A 19,992-nucleotide genomic window follows, 5' to 3' on the forward strand; every position below is an offset into this window, starting at 1 on the left:
CCAACTTCACATCATGACCAATACATAATTTTCCTGAGAATGTGAGATTGGTTCAACATTCAGAAATCGATGAACGTACTTCACCATTATAACAGACTAAGGAAAAACACACAAAACACTATGAATCAAAAAATGTGCTTAGTTCTACACTTAACAAAATAAAACTACCCAAACTGATACTCTTAACAGTACAGTCTACTTCAGGCCCCATTGTGCTCTATGTCGCCTGTCCCCTTTTTCATTTCATTGCTCTGATCATTGCAACACCTAGATTACACCCTCTTCCTGTGGCCACTGCTTGCTTATTCAACATTTTTAATAGATGCAGTGACACATTAGGAGGAGGAAGAGATACTCCTAACACATACAAAAAAACAAAAAAAAAAACCAAAAAAACAAAACACCCTACTGACATCTATAAAACTATATAATTGGCTCATAAATTTTGCATATATACCCCACGATGAAGGTTGTTTGTCTGTTTTTAACTTACATTCAGCATACTTTTTGTGACGACCTTTTTATGGTTACCCCAGCAGGGTGGTAACATGGTGAAATGAAGACCCAGTTCTCTGTTGATTTGGGAGCAGCCTTGGGTCAAAACTCCTGTCCTTTTTAGGGGCGCTTGGGTGGCTCAGTCGGTTAAGCGTCCGACGTCAGCTCAGGTCACGATCTTGCGGTCTGTGAGTTCGAGCCCCGCATCGGGCTCTGGGCTGATGGCTCAGAGCCTGGAGCTTGCTTCCGATTCTGTGTCTCCCTCTCTCTCTGCCCCTCCCCTGTTCATGCTGTGTCTCTCTCTGTCTCAAAAATAAATAAACGTTAAAAAAAAAAAATTTTTTTAAAAAAACAAAAAAAACTCCTGTCCTTTTTAAAGTCTTTGTATCAGCTCTTGACAAATTACTTGGCACATAGAGAGACAGTGCATGTTTTGATGAATGGATAATTGGATAACAGAGAATTCTGAGGATTCTGCATTTGCAGAGGCTCTCAGGTCAAGACTTCAGTGTGAGACTCAAGTACTCACCACGGAAATGGCCATTCTTTGAAAAGGATGGCAATCCCAACTGCAGTGTGATATTTAGTACCTCTCTGCTTGTTCCAGAAACATTTATAAAGTGAAGGGAGTGGAAGACAATCAATTAAAATTCCCTAGAGAATTTCTTTTCTTTTTTTTTTTAATGTTTATCTTTGAGAGAGACAGAGCATGAGCAGTGGAGGCGCAGAGAGAGAGAGAGAGGGAGACACAGAATCTGAAGCAGGCTCCAGGCTCTGAGCTGTGAGCACAGAGCCCAATGCAGGGCTTGAACTCATGGACCAGGAGATCATGACCTGAGCTGAAGTTGGGCACTTAACGACTGAGCCACCTAGGTGCCCTGAGAACTTCTTTTAAGGAGATCTGGGACACTGTATCATCTGAAAAAGTACTGTGGGGCAGGTAGAGTATTAGATGATAAATATTGATCACAGCTATGAGGAGAAGGAGCTTTAGCATAATTTTATGGTGTGTTAGGCTTTTGTGTGTTGTCCATACACTTTAATGTGTGTGCTGTTTTTGAAGATCAGTGTATAAGTACATTTATGTTACTGAGGGGAGACCTGGGGCACAATTTTACTCGTTGAAGTTATTATATGTGTTTGGATTTTGAAATACTGTTGATCATATCTATAATATTCAGTGCCTAATTCCTGATCATCTGCCTTACTGTGTGATTTCAGCGAGCCAGAAATGGAGCGGTAGGTGTTCTCTCAGTCCTGGAATGGTAGCATGAGTTAATATGATCTGTGACATTCTAAAGATGGTTTGCAGGTGACCTGAGAAGAGAATGAGTTTGGCTAATTTAAGAAGGCCAGACTGGATGGGATTATTCACCCCCAGGGGAGGTCAGGTGGAGAGACTTGTTCTGTTTACATGAATAACACTTTTGAGTTTCCTGATTTGCTTGTTAGCTTTAAAAAAGAAAGAAAAGAAAAGAAAAGAGAAAAGAACCTTCTATTTAGAGAAATGGACATTATCATTCTCCCCCAAATCCAGATTTTTAGTTATCAGAAACATACTAAATTATGCCTCCACCCTAATTATCCTTCAAAAGCTGAGCACTTGTCTTAGCAACCTCTGGTCACCAATGAATTGACACTGGCGTCATAGTTAGGTTTGGTTTCAGTGTCCCGAATACCTCAGTGGTCTTCGTTTTCATAGCCAATCAGATTTGTACTCTAATTTTACTAATGGAAGTTTTTCTTCATCAGGGATGGATGAATGAGATTTACAACTATGATCCAGAAACTTACCACGCGACTTTGACCCATTCAGTCTTTGTTCGACTTGAGGGTGGGACCTTAAGACTTTCAAAACCCAATAAAAATATATCCAGGAGGGCAAGCTACAATGAAACAAAGCCAGAGGTTACCTACATCAGCCAGAAAATCTACGACCTTTCAGACAGCAAGGTGAGCCCAGCTAGTATGGGAAACACAAATGAAAGAAAAGCATTTGGAATCTTGGTTGCTTTACTGCATTTTTTCCCCTCAAAAAGGGTGTGTGTGTGTGTGTGTGTGTGTGTGTGTGTGTGTGTTTAAAGTATTAGTATAATTTAGATGGTGCCTTTCATGCAGATCAGCCAAGCATCTTTTTAAATGCAGATTCTATTTCAGCAGCTCTGAATGGGTCCTGAGAATCTGCATTTATGTGAGCTCCCGGGTGATACTCTTGCTGCTGGTCAGCAGACCACACTTTGAGGAACAAAGGCATAGCACACTCATCTGTTTTAAGGGTTATTTTTTTCCGTCAAACAAAAAGCTATGTGTAGTGGTTTAGGGTAATAACGACTGTAAATGTGGAAATTATGGGCATGTAAAATAACTACATTTTGATACGGGTTATATGCTTCTGTTTTTGAGAAAGGTAAATCATTTGTTATTCCAAAAAGCTATAGGTTCTCTGTTGTTATAACTCATGTGAGAGATCTTGAAGTTTACCCCAATGCAGAAGTATTTAAAATAGTTTTTGTATAAATTCACTCTTGAGGCTAATAAACTTGAGCTACCATCTAGATCTAGGTGGATAAATTCATTTGTTTTTTTCCAGTGTAAGGTTGGCCCAGGATCATTAAATTCAGTCAATAGTCAAACTTAGTTGATGATGATCTACTCAATACTTTTTGTGCCACTGTTACCTAAAAATTACAGATACCTGTTAACGCTTCCCGAATTCTTAAACATCTGCTTCTGAATGAGTTTGAGGAATAGCAGGTCACTTCTAAACATTTATCCCAGTTTCTTTTTTTAAAGATTTTGTTTTTAAGCAATCCGTGCACCCACCGGGGGTGGGGCTCGAACCCACACCCCCTAGATCAAGAGTCACACGCTCTCAACAACTGAGCCAACCAGGCGCCCCAAATTTATCCCAGTTTTTATAGTCGTGTTGTAGACAGGGTAGTAATTATGTCGTACTCATTTTAGTCCAAAAAGCTATGAAGTTTGCATCATGTTCTGCATAATGTGAGTTAATATTGGCACAGTGTGGCCAATTCTTAATTTTGTGTGTAAATCATCATTTCCCTTTCACTCTAGATTTATCTTGTACCTAAAAGTTTGGCTCGAAAACGAATTTGGAATAAAAAGTACCCCATTTGTATTGAGCTTGGTCGACAAGACGACTTTATGTCTAAGGCCCAGACTGATAAAGAGACTTCTGAAGAAAAGCCACCAGCTGAGAGAGAGCTGGGAGGCGAGGACCCTAAGAAGCCACCCCATCCTCAGGAGGGAACGAGATCAGGCCAGCGAGATCAGATACTGTATCTCTTTGGGAGAACTGGCCGAGAGAAAGAGGAGTGGTTTAGGCGATTTATTCTGGCATCTAAACTGAAGTCGGAAATCAAGAAGCCGCCTGGAGTCTCTGGAAGTAAACCAGGTAATGACATGTGTGCTAAATGCTTACGTATGTTCTCTCTGAAGGAGAACAGATTCTGAGAGAGATTCCCAGGTAGGTAGGAAGGAAGCCCACCCTGAACTGATGGTTGTCTAAGGAGTGTTCTCACGAATCATTTACCTTTTAGGCTGATTTCTGCAACCCTTTGCACCGAATCATTTAACCAGGGATGGAATGACTTGCAGATGTATGGGGTTTTGCCTTTCCTGGTTCCTTAGGATTATATTTATTTTTACATACTGTGACTCCTCTGAGAAAAACACAGGAGAACCTTAGATGTGGCAAGGAGGCAGGTGAGTCAGGGCAGTATTTCAGGCTAGTGCTCTTAGGCTCCCAAACCTGAACATGGTCCGCCACGCCTGAGATCACCATAGAAATGCAGAGTCCTCTGGCCTCCTGACTCACATTTGTACCGAGGACCTGTCCGTCTGCCCCATGGACCCCACTTGGACCTTCGCTGAACCTCTTGGCGTTCTCTAGACCTACAGGACCCTGTCCTTTCTTTTTGCGTATGCTGTTCCCTTTAACTGGAATGCTCTTCCCCCACCTGCACCAGGAAAATGCCAACTACTTCTTTAAGGGGCAGCCTGGAGGACACTACCTGTGAAAGTCAGCCCTGGGGCTCTCTTGTGCAGAGGTAGTCACGCCCATCTTTCTGCCCTGAAAGTCCTTCAGTTGGGCTTCAGTTACGATGGTTATTATAGAGAGCTGTGATTTCTTTGCCTGGGTGCCCAAATTCAAGGTCAGGGATTATGTCTCATTCTTCTTTTCGTGTGGAATTGACCCAGAGAAAGTGCTTGATGAAAACCTCTGTTGAATGAAAGATGGTAGGTCTAGAATTGCCCTGAGCCGAGGATGAGCACTTAGCTTTCTGCCCACTTTCCATTTGTCCCCGGGGGGTATGTCAGTTCTGTATTTGACCCTAAGTGATTACCAGGGGGGGAAAAAAAGAGAAAGGGACTTACCAGATGGACTTCATGGCTTTCAGGTCTTCTGAATTATCTTGGAGAAGAATGAAAACTGTTCTAAAACATTATCTATTATTAGAGTGGAAGGTATTTTTCAGGCTAGGAAATAAAACCGTATATTTTTTTAAACAATCATTTGTTAGCATTATTGGCTGGTTTTCAGCTCAACCCAGTTGTGATAGTTGTTCGATGTTCTATGTTCCATTTCCTCTGCAGTCACTTTTCTTTCTGTGAATTAACAGCCATCACTTCTTTGCTGCAGGGGTTTTGCCCTCACATAGCAGACACAACAGCCCCTCGGGGCACCTGACCCACAGCCGCAGCAGCAGCAAAGGCAGTGTGGAGGAGGTCATGTCCCAGCCGAAGCAGAAGGAGCTGGTGGGCAGTGTGCGGCAGAAGATGCTTCTGGACTACAGCGTGTACATGGCCAGGTGTGTCCCCCAAGAAAACCGAAGCCCCCAAAGGAGCCCCGTGCAGAGCGCGGAGAGCAGCCCCACGTCTGGGAAGAAGGTAAAGCTGGCTGCCTGGGCCGTGGCTTTTCTGCTTTTCTGCTTTTCTGCTTTTCTACTCAAACTCATTTCTACCTACGTAAGCACTCTGACCACTTCTTGTGTACTAAGCCCAGCTGTAGGCACTGGGGACATGGGAGTGAACAAGACGGATAAGGGCCTTGCCCCTTCAGGTGGCTGGTACTCTAGTTGGTCGGGAAGACGGCAAGTAACAAACATCTGGTGGTGGCAAGAATGAAGGGAAAGCCAAGTACGGGAAGATGGAAAATGACCAGGTAGCTTTTTTAGAGCAGTGGTCAAGGAGGGAGGGCCTCCTTGAGGAGGTGACATTGGGGCAGACACCTGACCAAAGTGAGGAACTGAATCATGAGATCTGTGTGGGAGTGGCATTCCAGGGGAGAGGCCAGCAAGTGCTGAGGCCGAGGCCGAGGCCGGGGGGCCGGCAGGTGGTTGGCGTATTCACGGAACTGCGATGAGGCCAGTGTGGTGACAGGCGGGGCCTCGTGGGATCAGTTCTGAGGAGGGCAGGACACACTGGGAGGTTTTTGAGCAGGGACTAATGTTGATCTATTTAAGGTTAGAAGCGGCTGTTCGTGGAGAGCGGGTGGTAGGAGGAAGAGAGCGGGTGAGGGGCTGAGAGCGGGCTGTGGAGAGTGGGGCTGCGGAGGGGAAAACCGCTGGAGGTGGGAGACGTGGATGGAGGGCAGCTGGCTGGATGTGCTAATGAATTAGGGCTGGGGCGTGAGAGAACTGGATGAGCCAAAGATCACTCCTAACCTTTGACCTGAGCAACTGGGCAATCAGTGGGGACGTCCTCAGGCTCGTGAGTAATAGAGGTCTCATTCCTCAGTTACCTTTGTATTCTTAAATTCTCAGACTCCTTAGCTATTTCCAGTGCTTTTGAAGATTTCCCACGAGCATTACTCCCACAGTGTAACAAGCTGGACATTGACTCAAGATCATCTGCGATAAGATAAGGAATATAAGCTGCCATGTGCCAGATTCTTTAGGCACTTCCATAGAACTACCGTGATCCCTTAAACAGTCTTGCAGATTAGATGCTCTTCTCTCCCATTTTGTAGATGGAGAAACAGGCTCACCCAGTTGAGTAGCTTAATTTCACAGTTGCTAAGTGACGGCATGTACAAAACCTGGCCTGGGGGCTCCCAGGCCCTCAGCTGCCACGACTGTCATTTTGCTGGCCATCCTGAAACTGTGCTGGACCTGAGGCTTCCCGCCGCTACTCCGCTCAGGCCCTAAGCGCCGCCTCCCGCCTGTGGAGCACAAAGCCTGTTTTTCTCATGTTCAGTAGCTTGCTACAGTGTTTGACCTCTTCTAGTGACTGTATTTCTGTTCTTAACAGGAAGCACTTGGTGCTGCCTTCTTTGCGCTGTTAGCCAGTCATGGGTTTTCATTCATTGCACTGATCGCCTTCAGTGTGGAAGAGGCCCCTGAACCCTCACTCAGCTGACTCTGTCAGCCAAAAACAGACCATATGCCTCTGCCGGCCTCTCACCCACTGCCTCTGCCCTCTGACCTAAGTTACCGGCTACAGTGGGAAGTTGACCTTCCTCTAGGCCGGGGTTGGGTAATACAAAACGATTCTAGGGATGTCCTGTTTACCACCAGCAAATCCCCCTACCCCAAATCCCTTTTCTCCCTGGGTTATCAGCTGTCTGGCCTCTCATCAGACTCAGGGAAATCAGGAAGATAATTGTATTCATACTAATGTAAGAAAATTATGTAATAAAATTCTTGCCTTTTGAAAGAGTTCCTTAAATTTAAAACAAAAACAAAAACACGGGCCTGGGTGGGCCAGTCGGTTAAGCATCTGACTCTTGATTTCATCGCGGGTCATGGTCTCATGGTCGCGAGCTAGATCAAGCCCCGCGTCGGGCTCTACACTGACACAAGCCTGCTTGGGATTCTCTCTCTCCACCCTTCCCCATCCGCCTCCCACCCCCCGCCTGCATTCACACATGTGAGCGCGCGCTCTCTCTCTCTTTCTCAAAAACAAAACAAAGCAAACATGTTTTAGAACATTGGTTCCTCAGTGTTTCTTACGTGTGCTTGTTGTATCATGTCCCCAGTGGGGTCTGTGGAAGCCCCAGGAGGGGCTGGGGGGCCCTGATGGCGCATAGCCCAGCCCCTCAACCCAGCATCGCTGCCACTGGGGGACTCTCTACTGCAAACCTCCTTTCTGAGTACTTGGCATTTACCTCTTTAAGTGTCAAAACATGTTTTTCGTCTTCTAAGTATGATGAAAATCTTTAAAAGCCACATTGCATTTCCTGGCCCCCTTAGGCAGAGCAGGCAGGGACGATGTAATCTTGATAATTGAAGAGCTTCACAACAAACAAATCCAAGCTTGTCGTCATGCAGGCCTGCTGAGGTCAGAGGCCTCTCACCCCGTCAGAGGCATCCTGGTGCGGATTCTGCAGCCGTTCATCTCCATTGCCATTTGGCCGCTGTTTGTACGCATCCTTCTAGCTGCTTTTCCTTGAGTGCTTCCCCATCTCCCACCCCCACCCTTAATGCAGTGACTCCAGTCTGCGTGGGCTGGGAAACCAGAGAGGCAGAACTGTGTGAACGGGATGACTGTCCTTTTGAAGAAGGCCTGTGAGGCCTGGGCCGGCCTCCAGCATCCACTTGGCCTGCCCGAAGCGTGTGGCAGCCTAACGTGCATAACAGTTACTCATTTTTCTTACCGACTTGTACTTTGACTAGGCTTGTCAGTGAAGGCTTCTCTCTGCTCCGTACAGTGTCAGCTGAGGAGGTCGGACTGGGGGCCAGAGGAGCTGAGGCATCCAGGGAGCGGAGGCCTCACTCCCACGGCTGGCACACAGATGCTGGTAGTTGGCTGGGAGCTCACTTCTCTGTGTGGCCTGGTGACTGGGTTCTGAGGGCAAGTCTTTCTAGAGAAAGAGCCACTTTTTATGACCTAGACGTGCAAGTAAAATAACATCACTTCCATCATGTTCTTTTAGAGCAGTCAGTGTACCTTCCCAGGTTCAAGGATGGGGGTATAGATTCTACTTCTTGCTGAAGAAATAGCAAGTTCTTGGAAGGGCGTGTGGGTTGGGAAATACCATTGTGCCATTTGGGGGAAGGAAGATCTGCTATAGCTTCCTGTACTACTTATATTTCTTTTCATGCTTTCCTTGAATTAAGTCAGGGGAAGTAGTTCTTAACCAGTTTTGCTTCTTATTAATTTTGCAGTTTGAGCAACCAAGGACCTTTTCCCTCCATTTTTAATTTTTTTTTTTTTTAATTTTGTGTGCGTGTGAAACATTAACATGGTTCCAGAGATCAAAGCTGTGCAAAGGCCTACACTCAGAGAAGGGCCATCTCCCCCACCCGATTTCTTCCGTTCCTCCATCCCTGACGTAAGCCAATCTCCTTAGTGTCTAGTTTATCCTTTCTGGCTTTATTGCCCCTTCTGTCTTAGTCAAATGGCAGCATATTATGGATACTATTTTGTACCTTACTTTTTTCACTTACCAGTACATTCTGGGAATCACTCCACATCAGTTCATAGATGTCTCTCCCTCCTCTTGTTTTTAAACAGCTGCAAAGTACTTACTCCATTGTAAAAATGTTTCACAGTATATAGACATTCTCTCTTTTATAGGGACGTAGAGGTTGTTTCCAGTATTTTGCAATGACAAACGGTGTTGCAGTGAATAGTTTGTGTATGTGTATTTTTGTGTTGTTCGGGGTGTATCTCTAAAATAAAATCTTAGAAGTGAGGTTGCCACATCAGAAGGTAAATGCACATGTATTTTTGTGAGGTATTACCAAATCCCCTCCGTAAGCATCGCACCAGTGTTTGTTCCCACCAGCCATGAATGCCTTTTCCGCCACAGTCTCGCCAAATATGGATCCTTTGGATGTGGCGATTACTGTTCATTCTTCCTGCCAAAGACTGGGCCACGTTATTTCTTAGGGTCCACTGCCTCTGACATAATGAGTCCGAGAGAAACTGAAAGGGCGCAGAGACAAAAAGGAACCTTGACATTTTTTCAAGTTACGCTGTCACGTCACCAGTGTCAGCCACCGGCCAGAGCTTACCCAGTGTAGCAGGTCCCCTCCTCTTTCATAGAGGGAGCTTGGGACACAGCTCCAGGCCTTCGCTTCAACCTCTCCCCTTCCCCACTGTCCCCCTGCTGCTGCCCCTTGTAGGCCATGGTCAGAGCATCTCTTACCCTGAAGGCTCCAAGTCTAAAGGCAGCATCCACCCACTGGGCCTCCTTGCTCAACGTTCACCCAGTGCCAAACTAGGTCAGGAGGTGAATGGGGCCACTGATGCTCAGGAGCCAAACTTGTGTTACAAACACCCAGGATGTAATTAGTAAATATAGACTAGGTTTGTATTAAACAGCACTAAAACACCACAGTAATATTGTACTTATTCTTACAAAAATTAAAAACATATTCAGGGGATTCTGCATATTGAAACCACTTTGGAGCTCAAAACTTGAATTATAAAACCACCCTTTTCAAGGAAAGGCCTGGTACTCCACCTGTTTAGTGGTTAGTGACCAGTTACCGAGCCCTGACCGGCCCTCGCGACTGCTTTGTCCCACAGCCACAGGCTGTGCAAGCCTCCGAAGTCTCCAAACCCCTGTGGTATTGGCGCCGTTTTCTCGCTGTTCGGGCACCTCAACATCTAGAACAGTTGAGAGACCATGAGGCTGGCTGAGGAGGCCAGAGCTTTATTGTCTTGTCAAGGTAGTCTGCTTGGTTTGAGGAGGAAATTTAAATAGTAATTCAGAAAACAAGAAAATAAGGAAACTCTGTTTTTAATAATGTCTCCAGGTGGCATAGCATTACCCCTAGTGTGGTTAGCTCGGGAAAGGGGACCACAGGGCTGCCTGCAGATTTGCTCTTGGAGGCTGCTAGTTCTGTGTGCCCCAAAGTGGCCTGCCTGGGAGAGAGGACCATCGGTGGGGCAGTGGTTTGCCTGTCCTCCAGGAGCAAGGGTCTGATACTCAGATTGTGTCACACACTTCCATGCTCATTATCCAGGGAAGATCCTAAATGTTGAGAGATACTGTAGGCCTCCCAGGTTTGGAGTGTCCTGTCTTCATTATTACTAGTTGTACTAATTGTCTTGTTACCTATGAACTGGATTGTAAGATATTACTCCCTATTTGCTGTTATCAGATGAGAACCCTAAAAAGCAAACAGGAATCCAACAGAAACCAGGAAGTCTTAAATGGGAGAGTGGTTTTCCAAAACTTCCCCTTTCTCTGCTCAAAGACAGCTCTTCAAACATTTAAAAGTAGAATTGAAAAGTGCTCCTTACACAGTGAGTAAAAAAAACCCATGAAACCATATAGTTAATTTAAAAATAAATTTTAGGGGCACCTGGGTGGTTCAGTCAGTTAAGCATCTGACTTCAGCTCAGGTCATGGTCTCACAGTTCATGGGTTCAAGTCCTGCATCGGGCTCTGTGCTGACAGCTCAGAGCCTAGAGTCTGCTTCAGATTTTGTGTCTGCCTCTCTCTCTGCCCCTCCCCTTGCTCATGCTCAGTCTCTCACTCTCTCTCAAAAATAAACATTAAACATTTTTTAAATACATAAATAAATGTTAGAAAGGATACAGAAAACAGTGCCAAGACAGTTCAGGGAAAGGGGGAGAAGGAAAGAATAGACTTTTCAACAAATGGTGCTGAAACAACTGGTATCCACATGACAAAAGAATGAAGTTGGACCCCTACCTCACACCATGCACAAAAATTAACTCAGAAGAGCTCAAAACTATAAAACTCTTAGAAGAAAACATAAGCATAAATCTCTATGGCTTGGGTTAGGTAAAGCTTTTTTAGATAGGACACTAAAAGTACATGCAACCAAAGAAAAAATTGTAAAAAGATAAGGTAGGGCCGCCTGGGTGGCTCAGTCAGTTGAGCATCCAACTCTTGATTTTGGCTCAGGTCATGATCCCAGAGTCATGGGATTGAGCCCCATCAAGCACTGAACGTGGATTCTGCTTAAGATTCTCTCTCTCCCCCTTTGCCCATCTCCCCAGCTCATGCTCTCTCTCTCTCTCTCTAAAAAAAAAAAAAAAAAAAGATAAATTATATTTCATCAAAATTAAAAACTTGTGCCGCAAACAATACCATCAAGAAAGTGAAAAGACAACACACAGAATGGGAGCAAGTATCTGCAAATCATGTATCTGATATTCTAGTACCTAAAATAGTTAAAGGACTCTTACCACTGAATAATAAAAAGGTGAATGACCCATGGGGCACCTGGGTGGTTCAGTTAGGCTGACTTTTGCTCAGGTCGTGATCTCGTGGTTTGTGAGTTCAAGCCCCACAGTGGGCTCTGCACTGACAGTGCAGAGCCTGCTTGGGATTCTCTCTCTCCCCCTCTCTCACTGCTACCCCCCCCCCACAAATAATAAATAAATAAACACTTTTTTAAAAAAGTGAATCACCCAACTAAAAAATGGGCAAAGGATTTGAATAGCTATTTCTCCAAAGAAGATAAACAGATGGCCAGTGAGCCTAGAAAAGATACTTGGTCATTAGTCATCAGGAAAATGCGAATCAAAACCACAATGAGATACCACCTCACAACCACTAGGATGGCTAGAATGAAAAAAAGATAATAGCAAATATCAGTGAGGAAGTAGGGAAGGTAGAAGCATTGTATGTTGGTGGTGGGAAAGTGAAACGATGCAGCTGCTATGGAAAACACTTTGGTAGCTCCTCAAAGTGAACCTCTAGCTGTGCGACCCAGCAGTCCCGCCCCCAGGCATACGGCCCAGAGAAACGGAAACCTATGGCCATATAAACACTTGTACACAAACGTTCATGGCTCCATTCTTCACAGTAGTCAAGAGTGGAAACTTTTACCACTTGATGAATGGATAGAATGTGGTAAACGCATACAATAGAATGTTATTCTGCAATAGAAAAGAATAACGTACGGACATGTGCTATAGCACGGGTAAAGCTTGGAAACATGATGCCTCAGAAGAGAAGGTCAGTCACAAAAGAGCACATATTGTATGATTCTGCTCATGTGAAATGTCCAGAATAGGCGAATTCACGGCGATAAATTGATGGTTGGTTGCCTGGGGACGGTGGGGACAGTGGTGGGGGTGGAGTTGGGGGAGAATGGCTAGGGGCTGCCCAGGAACACGAGGTTTCTTTTGGGGGTCATTAAAATGTTCTAAAGTTGATGGCGGTGACAGCTTCATAACTCTGTGAATATGCTAAAAACCATAGATTGTACTCTTTAAATGGGTGCATTGTGTGTTATGCGAGCTGTATCTCCGTAAAGCTGTAAAAAAAAAAAAAAAGAAGATACAAAACCATGTTAGTTTGATCCAATTGTTTTTTAAAGTTCTGTGTCCTAAAGAGTTACATACATTGAAAAAAAAGACTGAGAGGAAATAGAATAAAAATGTTTTAAATAACTATATCTAGATCGTGGAATTATGGGTGTTTTCTGTAATAAATATGTATTGTTTTTATAATTGGGGAAACAGTTGACGGGCCTGGGGGAAGGGTCTTCCATTGTGCCTTCCCCTGGACCCAGCAGTCCTTTGTGAAACCCTGATGGCGCCAAATTGTGTGTGACCAAACCTTAGGAGCAGAGGCACTGAGCTCTCTTTGGAACAAAAAAAAGCAGGGTTGGCCTTGGCCTTCTGCCATTTGTTACAGTAAAGTTTACTCTAAAAAATTAAGTAAATTTGTAATTTACTCTGGAGTTTAGCTTTTAATAAAAACTATGTCCCAGGGTGCCTGGGTGGCTCAGTCAGTTAAGCATCCAGCTTCAGCTCACGATCTCGCGGTTTTTGAATTCAAGCCCTGCATCGGGCTCTGTGCGGACAGCTCAGAGCCTGGAGCCTGCTTCAGATTCTGTGTCTCCCTCTCTCTCTGCCCTTCCCCGGCTTGTACTCTGTCTGTCTCTGTGTGTGTCTCTCTCTCAAAAATAAATAAACATTAAAAAATAAAAAATAAACTATATCCCAAGAGCTTCTCAGACACTCATGATGGCCTCCTTCAGCTTTAGGCCGTCGGACTCTCCAGGCCTTTTTTTGGAAGTCATTTTGAGAAAGTTACCCTATCTGAACGTATGTATATAGTTGAAATGGTGAAATGAATATTCTCACATTCCTTCCTGCAGGCAAATAGCAATGTTAGGAAACACACGCATATTTATTCTTTAAGCTCTTACATTTTTATGACATTCATTGGAAATGAGTTCTTTCTCGTAGCCCGGTGAAGCCAGATTTTGTTCATAAAGCTGCTTCGATGCATTGTCAATGTTTTGCTGCTCTTGGATTTTTCTTTGTTCCAATGAGTTTGTGAAGAGAGAAGCCTGGAGAAGGAACTGTTGAAAAGAAAAAACAACCTGCTTGTCGGTTATTTCAGAAATTTGTTTCCACATCGTATGCGTTTGGCTTGGAACATAAATTGTGAAATAGCCTTTGTTTCTTGCTCTTTTGTGCTAAACCCATTTGCTGTGAATAACTAGTGTTGTAAAGAAAGGTTAATAAAGGGTAGACTCCCCCACGTGAGAAGGGAAAGTAACCAATCCTCTTATGTTGCCTACAGATCTAAGCAAGACACGCTCTGCCCTGTGTGGGCACAACTTGGCAATGTCTAAATACCCGGGGGAGGAGGACATTGTTCTTGGATGGGTGTTTACTCGGAAGCCTGTGTAGATAATCTGATGAGACTCAAAGACCGTAACCTCAGAGAAGCTGGACCATATCCCCTTGGGGGCTGGGTGCAGATGTTCAGGCAGAAAGAAAAGTGATTCCCAAAACCATGTCCTACCTGTGGCATGACTGAGTGCTCAGTGATCACAGACTTCTGCTCCTGCATCTAGAACCTGGTGCTAGAAATGTCTTGGTTAGGGGTGCCTGGCTGGCTCAGCCGGTAGAGCATGTGACTCTTGATCTCTGGGTTCAAGCTCCACGTCGGGTATAGAGATTACTTAAAATCTTAAAAAAAAAAAAAAAAAAAAAAAAAAAAGTCTTGGTTAATATCAAAAGATATTACAGCACTGGAAAGAACAGAGGTACTGTATATCCATTGAAGTGTTGGAATGACCAACATGTATTATTTTTTAAACAAGAGTTTAGTTGTTTTTAAAGTTTATTTATTTATCTTGAGAGAGTGTGTGTGCAGGAGAGGGGCAGAGAGAGAGGGAGAGAAAGAGCCCGATGTCAGTGCGGAGCCTGATGCAAGGCTCAGTCCCACAAACCGTGGGATCATCACCTGAGACAAAGCCAAGAGTCAGACACTCAACCGACTGAGCCACCCCGGCGCCCCCAGAGTTAATTTTTTTTTTTTTAATGAGACTCACCAACATTCCTAAGGGACACCCGTGAAAACACCCGAATTTAAAGGACTCCTAGAACACAAAATGCTCCCTGATAGTCTCCCCTTATGTGCAATAACATTAGATTAAAAACCACAAGCAAACTCCCAGACCCCCAAAGAGAGAGACAGCATCTGCTCTGACAAGACTAGTGGACAGGTGGGTGCCACTCAGTCCACTAGGCCCTGTACAAGCTCAGTGACCGGTTCCCCTGCCTCGGACCCTCAGAAGTCCAGGCTTCAGAAAAGTCCATGTAGGTACATGCCACAGGCCTTTGGGGTACTCACAAGTCATCAGATCTCCAAGCGTCAGGTCCACGAGCACCAGGCCACCTGGGTACAGTCCCTCTGGCCAAGGCACACAGCTGTGATGTGGGCAGTCACAGCTGCCCGCCACAGACAGCGACAGCATGAGCACACACTAAAAGTGTGAAGAGGGCGAGGGCGTCTGACGTGCGTTATGGCCGCAGACAGCCCATAAGGTCAGAGCAGATGCATTTGTACAAACCGTAGAGGGAAGAGGGAAGAGAAAGGGTGAACAACTCGCTGATTTCTGTGTTTCTTTGCTTTCCAAGGCAAATTGTTTCTGTAAGGCCGTAGTCTAATTAGAGACCTCAGCATAAGGAAATGTCTTGTCCCACCAGGTTTCAGTCACACCACCTTCCTCCCTCGGGACAGAGCAGGTGGAGATCAGGGAGAAGGAGGCTCTGAGTCAGGCTGTGCTGATAAATGAGGGGCCTCAGGCAGGACGCTGAATGGTTCCAAGTCCGCTTCCTCATCCCTAAAATAGAAGTAAGGGTTCCATGTTTCTGGGGCATCGTAGGGCATAAATGAGGGAGCCTGAGAAACAGTCTTATCACGGGGCCTGGCGCAGGGTCAGGGGACAGCAACAGTGACCACGGTGGTGGTCAACAAGCATTACCTGCACTGCCAGGTGCCCTGCCACACCCTACCTGGCCCTCTCCACGCCAGGGTCCGTCATCTGATGATTAGCCTTGGAAACCGGAAACTAACTCAAATTTGTCCTTCTCCCGCCTTACACGCTGGCCATGCTAGATGTTTAAGACAGGTTGTACCAAGTGGAGGTGAGACCCAGGGTATCTCACTGGGCTGACTTGGGGAGAAGAGCTGTAGGAATTACACAGAATTCTCGAGAGCGAGCTCTCTCTAATCCAGGGCTGTGGTTCTCAACCTCACCTGTTCAGGACATCAATGAGAGAGCTTCTGAAAATTCTGATACCCGCTTAAATGAGTATCTCTGGGTATAGGGCCCAGTGTAAGCACCCTCCCTGCCTCTCTCTCGCCCGAGAGGGCTGTGGGTTCACAAGAACCTGGCTGACTATAGGAGTCCTGGGCATGGGACGTTTTCGGGCTGCTTTGTGAGGACCAGCCTCATGGTTATAAGTCCAGGAAGCCTCAGCTGGAAGAGATAGGCAGACATTTAATCAGAGATGTCATTAGTCAAAAGTGGGTACCAAGGTAATTTGGGAGGCAGGACAATCTGGTTGAACTGATTGTATGAAATATTAGCTGGTTCACAGGATGACTGGTAGTAGAAGAAAACAGACAAAGAGGAGTTTTTATCTGCGATGGTGGCTTTTGTTTCTCCTTTTTTCTATTCACTGACATAATGTGAGACTTGTAATTTATAGGAAAGAAATACAACCCCCGTGGTCGCCCATCTCTATAGGAAGGGAACCTTCAGTGACTTTGTAAAAATAAGCACCTGTCTTGTTCTCCAGTTGCTTTCCAGCTAATTTCGGTTCCTTTTCTTTTGCCAGTTGCCAGAGGCTCCACCCTCGGAGGAGGAAGAACAGGAAGCCTGGGTGAATGCCTTGCTTGGAAGAATGTTTTGGGACTTCTTAGGAGAGAAATATTGGTCTGATCTGGTGTCTAAGAAAATCCAAATGAAACTCAGCAAAATAAAGGTATCGTTTTCCCCACAAGAGGCTTCCAGTTTTCATACTTCTTAATTTGCAAGTTTTGTATCATTATATCGTAAGTGAAAAATAATTTGGCTTAAAGCATATAACATATGAGAACAACAGCTGTGACCTTGGCCCTATGACTAACCGTACCTGGGGACTTAATGAATGTTCCTGTTTACACTTTCCTTTCTGTTGCCCACATTGTTATCTGTTTTAGGTGATAGTCCAGAATCTGATGTGGGAAAATGTGAGCTTTTGTAGCTGGTTTGTCGTGTAGACCACTGCTATCCTTCAATTAGTAAGGAACTTAAATTGTATTCCTGGAGCCCACCTAGCCTCACCGTCTAGGGGCTGCGACATCCCTTGCTGAGAAAAGTGCCAGACTACAGACCTCTTTCCCAAGTCGCACTGCCTCTCCAGGCCGGGAAAGTTAACATGGAACTCTAAATGTGTCTGGGTTTGACCTTTACTTCTGGCCAGATGGTATTTTATTTTGGGCTCTCTCTTTGCTGAAAAAAACCAGTCCTGGTGCTGATCAAGGGCCCACTTGGAAGTAATTTTAAACTGCATAAATATTACTCACGAGTGCCACTAAACGAGTAACTTGGTACCACCTCTGCCAACCCAGAGACCTTGTTTAGGTTACTTAGAAGTAAGTTTTTGACCAAGCGAAGACCCAGCCAAGGAAGAGTCACTTCGGTCCCCAAATCGTCACTGAGAAGTTGCACAGTCAGCAGCTTAAATCAGTGGATCTTTCTGGGTCATAGATACCTTTGAGACGCAGAAATGAATGGATTCTTTCCATAGAAAAATGCATGGTGATGCAGAATTTTGCCCATGACTTCAGAGAGTTCAAGGACTCCAGGTTAGGAAACGGTGAGCTAAGGTAAAATTGCATTAGAAGGAAAATGTGGGCATGGAGAAGCTTCGATGTGACTTTTCATCTTTCCTTTGGGTGACAGATCAAGCCCTGGCAGGCTGTGTGTGCCAGCCGGAGGCCAGTGTCCTCTCTTCCCTAACCCCTGATGAAGAGGAGAGGCTGCCTTTGAGCTGGAAGAGTGGATTTCGAGGCAGAATTCGGGGCAGGGATTTGGGGGGGGCTCAGTTGACACAGGTCAGCTGTTGTTTTTCAGGTAGATTGAGGGTTGAAACCGCTCTGCCAGCCGGGTCCAAGAGGAGGGCAGGAAGTGGCGGTAACCCTCCCGTGTTTGTAAACAGGCAGCCGCGCTGGAGCTCACTCAACCTCTTCCCTCTTTCTGGAGAATGGTGGAGAGCTTGAGTTCCTGGGTCAAGACACGCAAGCAGGGCCAACACTCCTCTTTTCCCAGAGGCCCTTCCCCGAGCATGGAGGCCGGGGTCCCTGGCATGGGAGGCAGAGAGCAGGGCATACCTCAGCTCCAGACAGGACACTGTGCTCCCTGTTACACACATTCGCTTCTCTCGGGTGCTGGAAGTCCATGGAACCTCTGCCCTCCTGGCGGAGATCGGTGGGCTCTCTCATCCCAGAGGAAGTTGAGGGAAAGTCCTTGTCGTTTTCATCTTCTCCCCCTGCTGGTCATGGGCTTTTTCAGTTTACAGACTTAAAGCTGCCTTTTGTGTTGTGAGGTCAGAAGCGCTAGAAGGTTAGGATGGAGAAAAGTGGCCTAGATTCAGTAGTGCCAGCCGTTCAGAGGCAGGGGCTGTGCCCCCTCCATTGCCAGCCTCGGCACCTCCACCTGGACCTGAGCTGCTCCCCCCTGCAGACCAGAGGACACCCTGGATGTGATGGAATAAACAGAAGTAGGATAGTACTCCAATTCTGAACCTCCTACCACCCTTGCCAAGAGAAGTCTTACTATCACCAGTATCCAGATATCCCGGGAAGGACTAAACCTGGTAGCGAGTGTTGGTGAACGGCCGGTACAAGAGCCCGCACAGCTGTCTGCTGTGACAAAGATCTCCCCTGTCTCCTGCTTTCCCCTGAAGGCCTGACATGTGGAGAACTCTTTGATGTCCTTGCCCTGCAGTCTCAGTTTGTCACCCTCCCATGTGAGAGTGACTCATGTTGTGAAAGAGCAGCCCTGTGTGTGGATCTGGTGCCCAGTGATGGTTTAAAGCAAGCTGACTTTCTGCCCCAACAAGCAAGTACATTCTTGGCCCCAGCCGGCCCCTCCCAACACCGCCATGGGGCCTCAGTCCATCATGGGCCTCTTGTGCCCCGGGTCAGCGAATGTTGTTATCGCAGACAACTTCCAGCGTTCCCCCCACCAACCTGAGAATATTCCATACACCTGGATGTCCAGCTGGGTTTACTCGGGAGGGTAAAGAACATGCAGTGGGTTCTTACCTCACGGTGGTGCCTTTGGGAGGGAAGAAGAGAGTTTCTGGTTGAAAAGAGCAGAAGGAGTGACTTTTCCTTGCCTTCCCCTACAGAGTAGGAAGGAGGCTGACCAGGCTAGGGCCTGGACCTGCGAGTTTTGATTCAGATCAATTGTGATTTGGAGAGGGAGGGTGCTTAGAGATGTTCTAGAATCTTGGAGTTGGGCACTCTGGTGAATAAGTAGGAAGCCAGGTCCTGCTGAGTCCCTCCCCGTTCTGCTTACTGGTGATTAGAGCCCAGCTCAGCCCTACCGAGTCTTTCTCAGTCCCCAGTCCCACAGCCATTCCCTTGTCTTAGGTCTCTCCTCTGCCCTTGCGGGGAACTGCAGGGCACAGGATAGGAGGACTGGGACGTTGGACAGGAGTCTGGGAACTCAGACCGTCTCTGCATTCACTCCCCTTGGTCAGTGTCGGACTGCTGTTCCCACAGAAACGCAGCGTGCCCCTGACTCACTGGGTATTAGAGTGCTGATAATAGACAAAACAGTCTGGGGCAAGGGTGCAAGAATTTGGCTACATCCTTGGCCAAGTAGCATTCTGTAGGCTGATAGGAAGGCCAACTGCCACATGACATTGATGCCTTGGAAAAAGGTTTTCCAAATACAGCAACCACCAATTCACATGCACGTTTGAGTACTGTCTCTAGTCACATTTTGTCCATCACAGCCATCATAACCTCTCTAAACCTCCCACCCCTGCAGAAAAGCAGAGGTGGAATTCTCCAGTGAATCGTCACCAGAATCGACAACTGAAGAGGTCCAGCCAAAGTAGGCATTAAATCCATGCCTGGCTAAATGCTACCTCGTTTCACAGGAAATGTTTAGCATATATTGAAAAAAAAAAAAAAAAAACCCACAACAACTCACGATTACATTCTGAGTTTTATAAAATTGTTCTAATGTTTAAATGGAGAAGAACTCAGGAGAATAAGAAAATTCTGGGGGAAAGAAA

General features: G+C 46.0%; 1 protein-coding gene and 1 long non-coding RNA gene across 8 annotated transcripts in view; one reads left to right on the top strand and one right to left on the bottom strand.

Annotated features, from left to right (window-relative positions):
* Positions 1–19,992, top strand: part of TEX2 (testis expressed 2) — a 105,213-nt gene that overhangs the window by 62,549 nt on the left and 22,672 nt on the right. For all 6 annotated transcript variants that reach the window (XM_058704988.1, XM_058704993.1, XM_058704994.1 and 3 more), the window contains 4 exons: positions 2,248–2,448; positions 3,571–3,910; positions 5,159–5,406; positions 16,537–16,683. In XM_058704988.1, coding sequence (XP_058560971.1) covers positions 2,248–2,448; positions 3,571–3,910; positions 5,159–5,406; positions 16,537–16,683 — 936 coding nt within the window. The remainder of the gene's footprint in view (positions 1–2,247; positions 2,449–3,570; positions 3,911–5,158; positions 5,407–16,536; positions 16,684–19,992) is intronic.
* Positions 13,549–19,167, bottom strand: LOC131498110 (uncharacterized). 2 transcript variants are annotated; one of them, XR_009255286.1, is made up of 3 exons: positions 19,010–19,167; positions 18,074–18,298; positions 13,549–13,760 (listed from the first exon to the last, which is right to left on the bottom strand). It is a non-coding gene; the product is annotated as an uncharacterized LOC131498110 (long non-coding RNA). The 2 variants fall into 2 exon arrangements; XR_009255287.1 differs by having other exon boundaries at positions 18,074–18,326.

The sequence above is a fragment of the Neofelis nebulosa genome, chromosome 16, assembly GCF_028018385.1.
Source record: "Neofelis nebulosa isolate mNeoNeb1 chromosome 16, mNeoNeb1.pri, whole genome shotgun sequence".
Classification (NCBI taxonomy): Eukaryota; Metazoa; Chordata; class Mammalia; order Carnivora; family Felidae; genus Neofelis; species Neofelis nebulosa.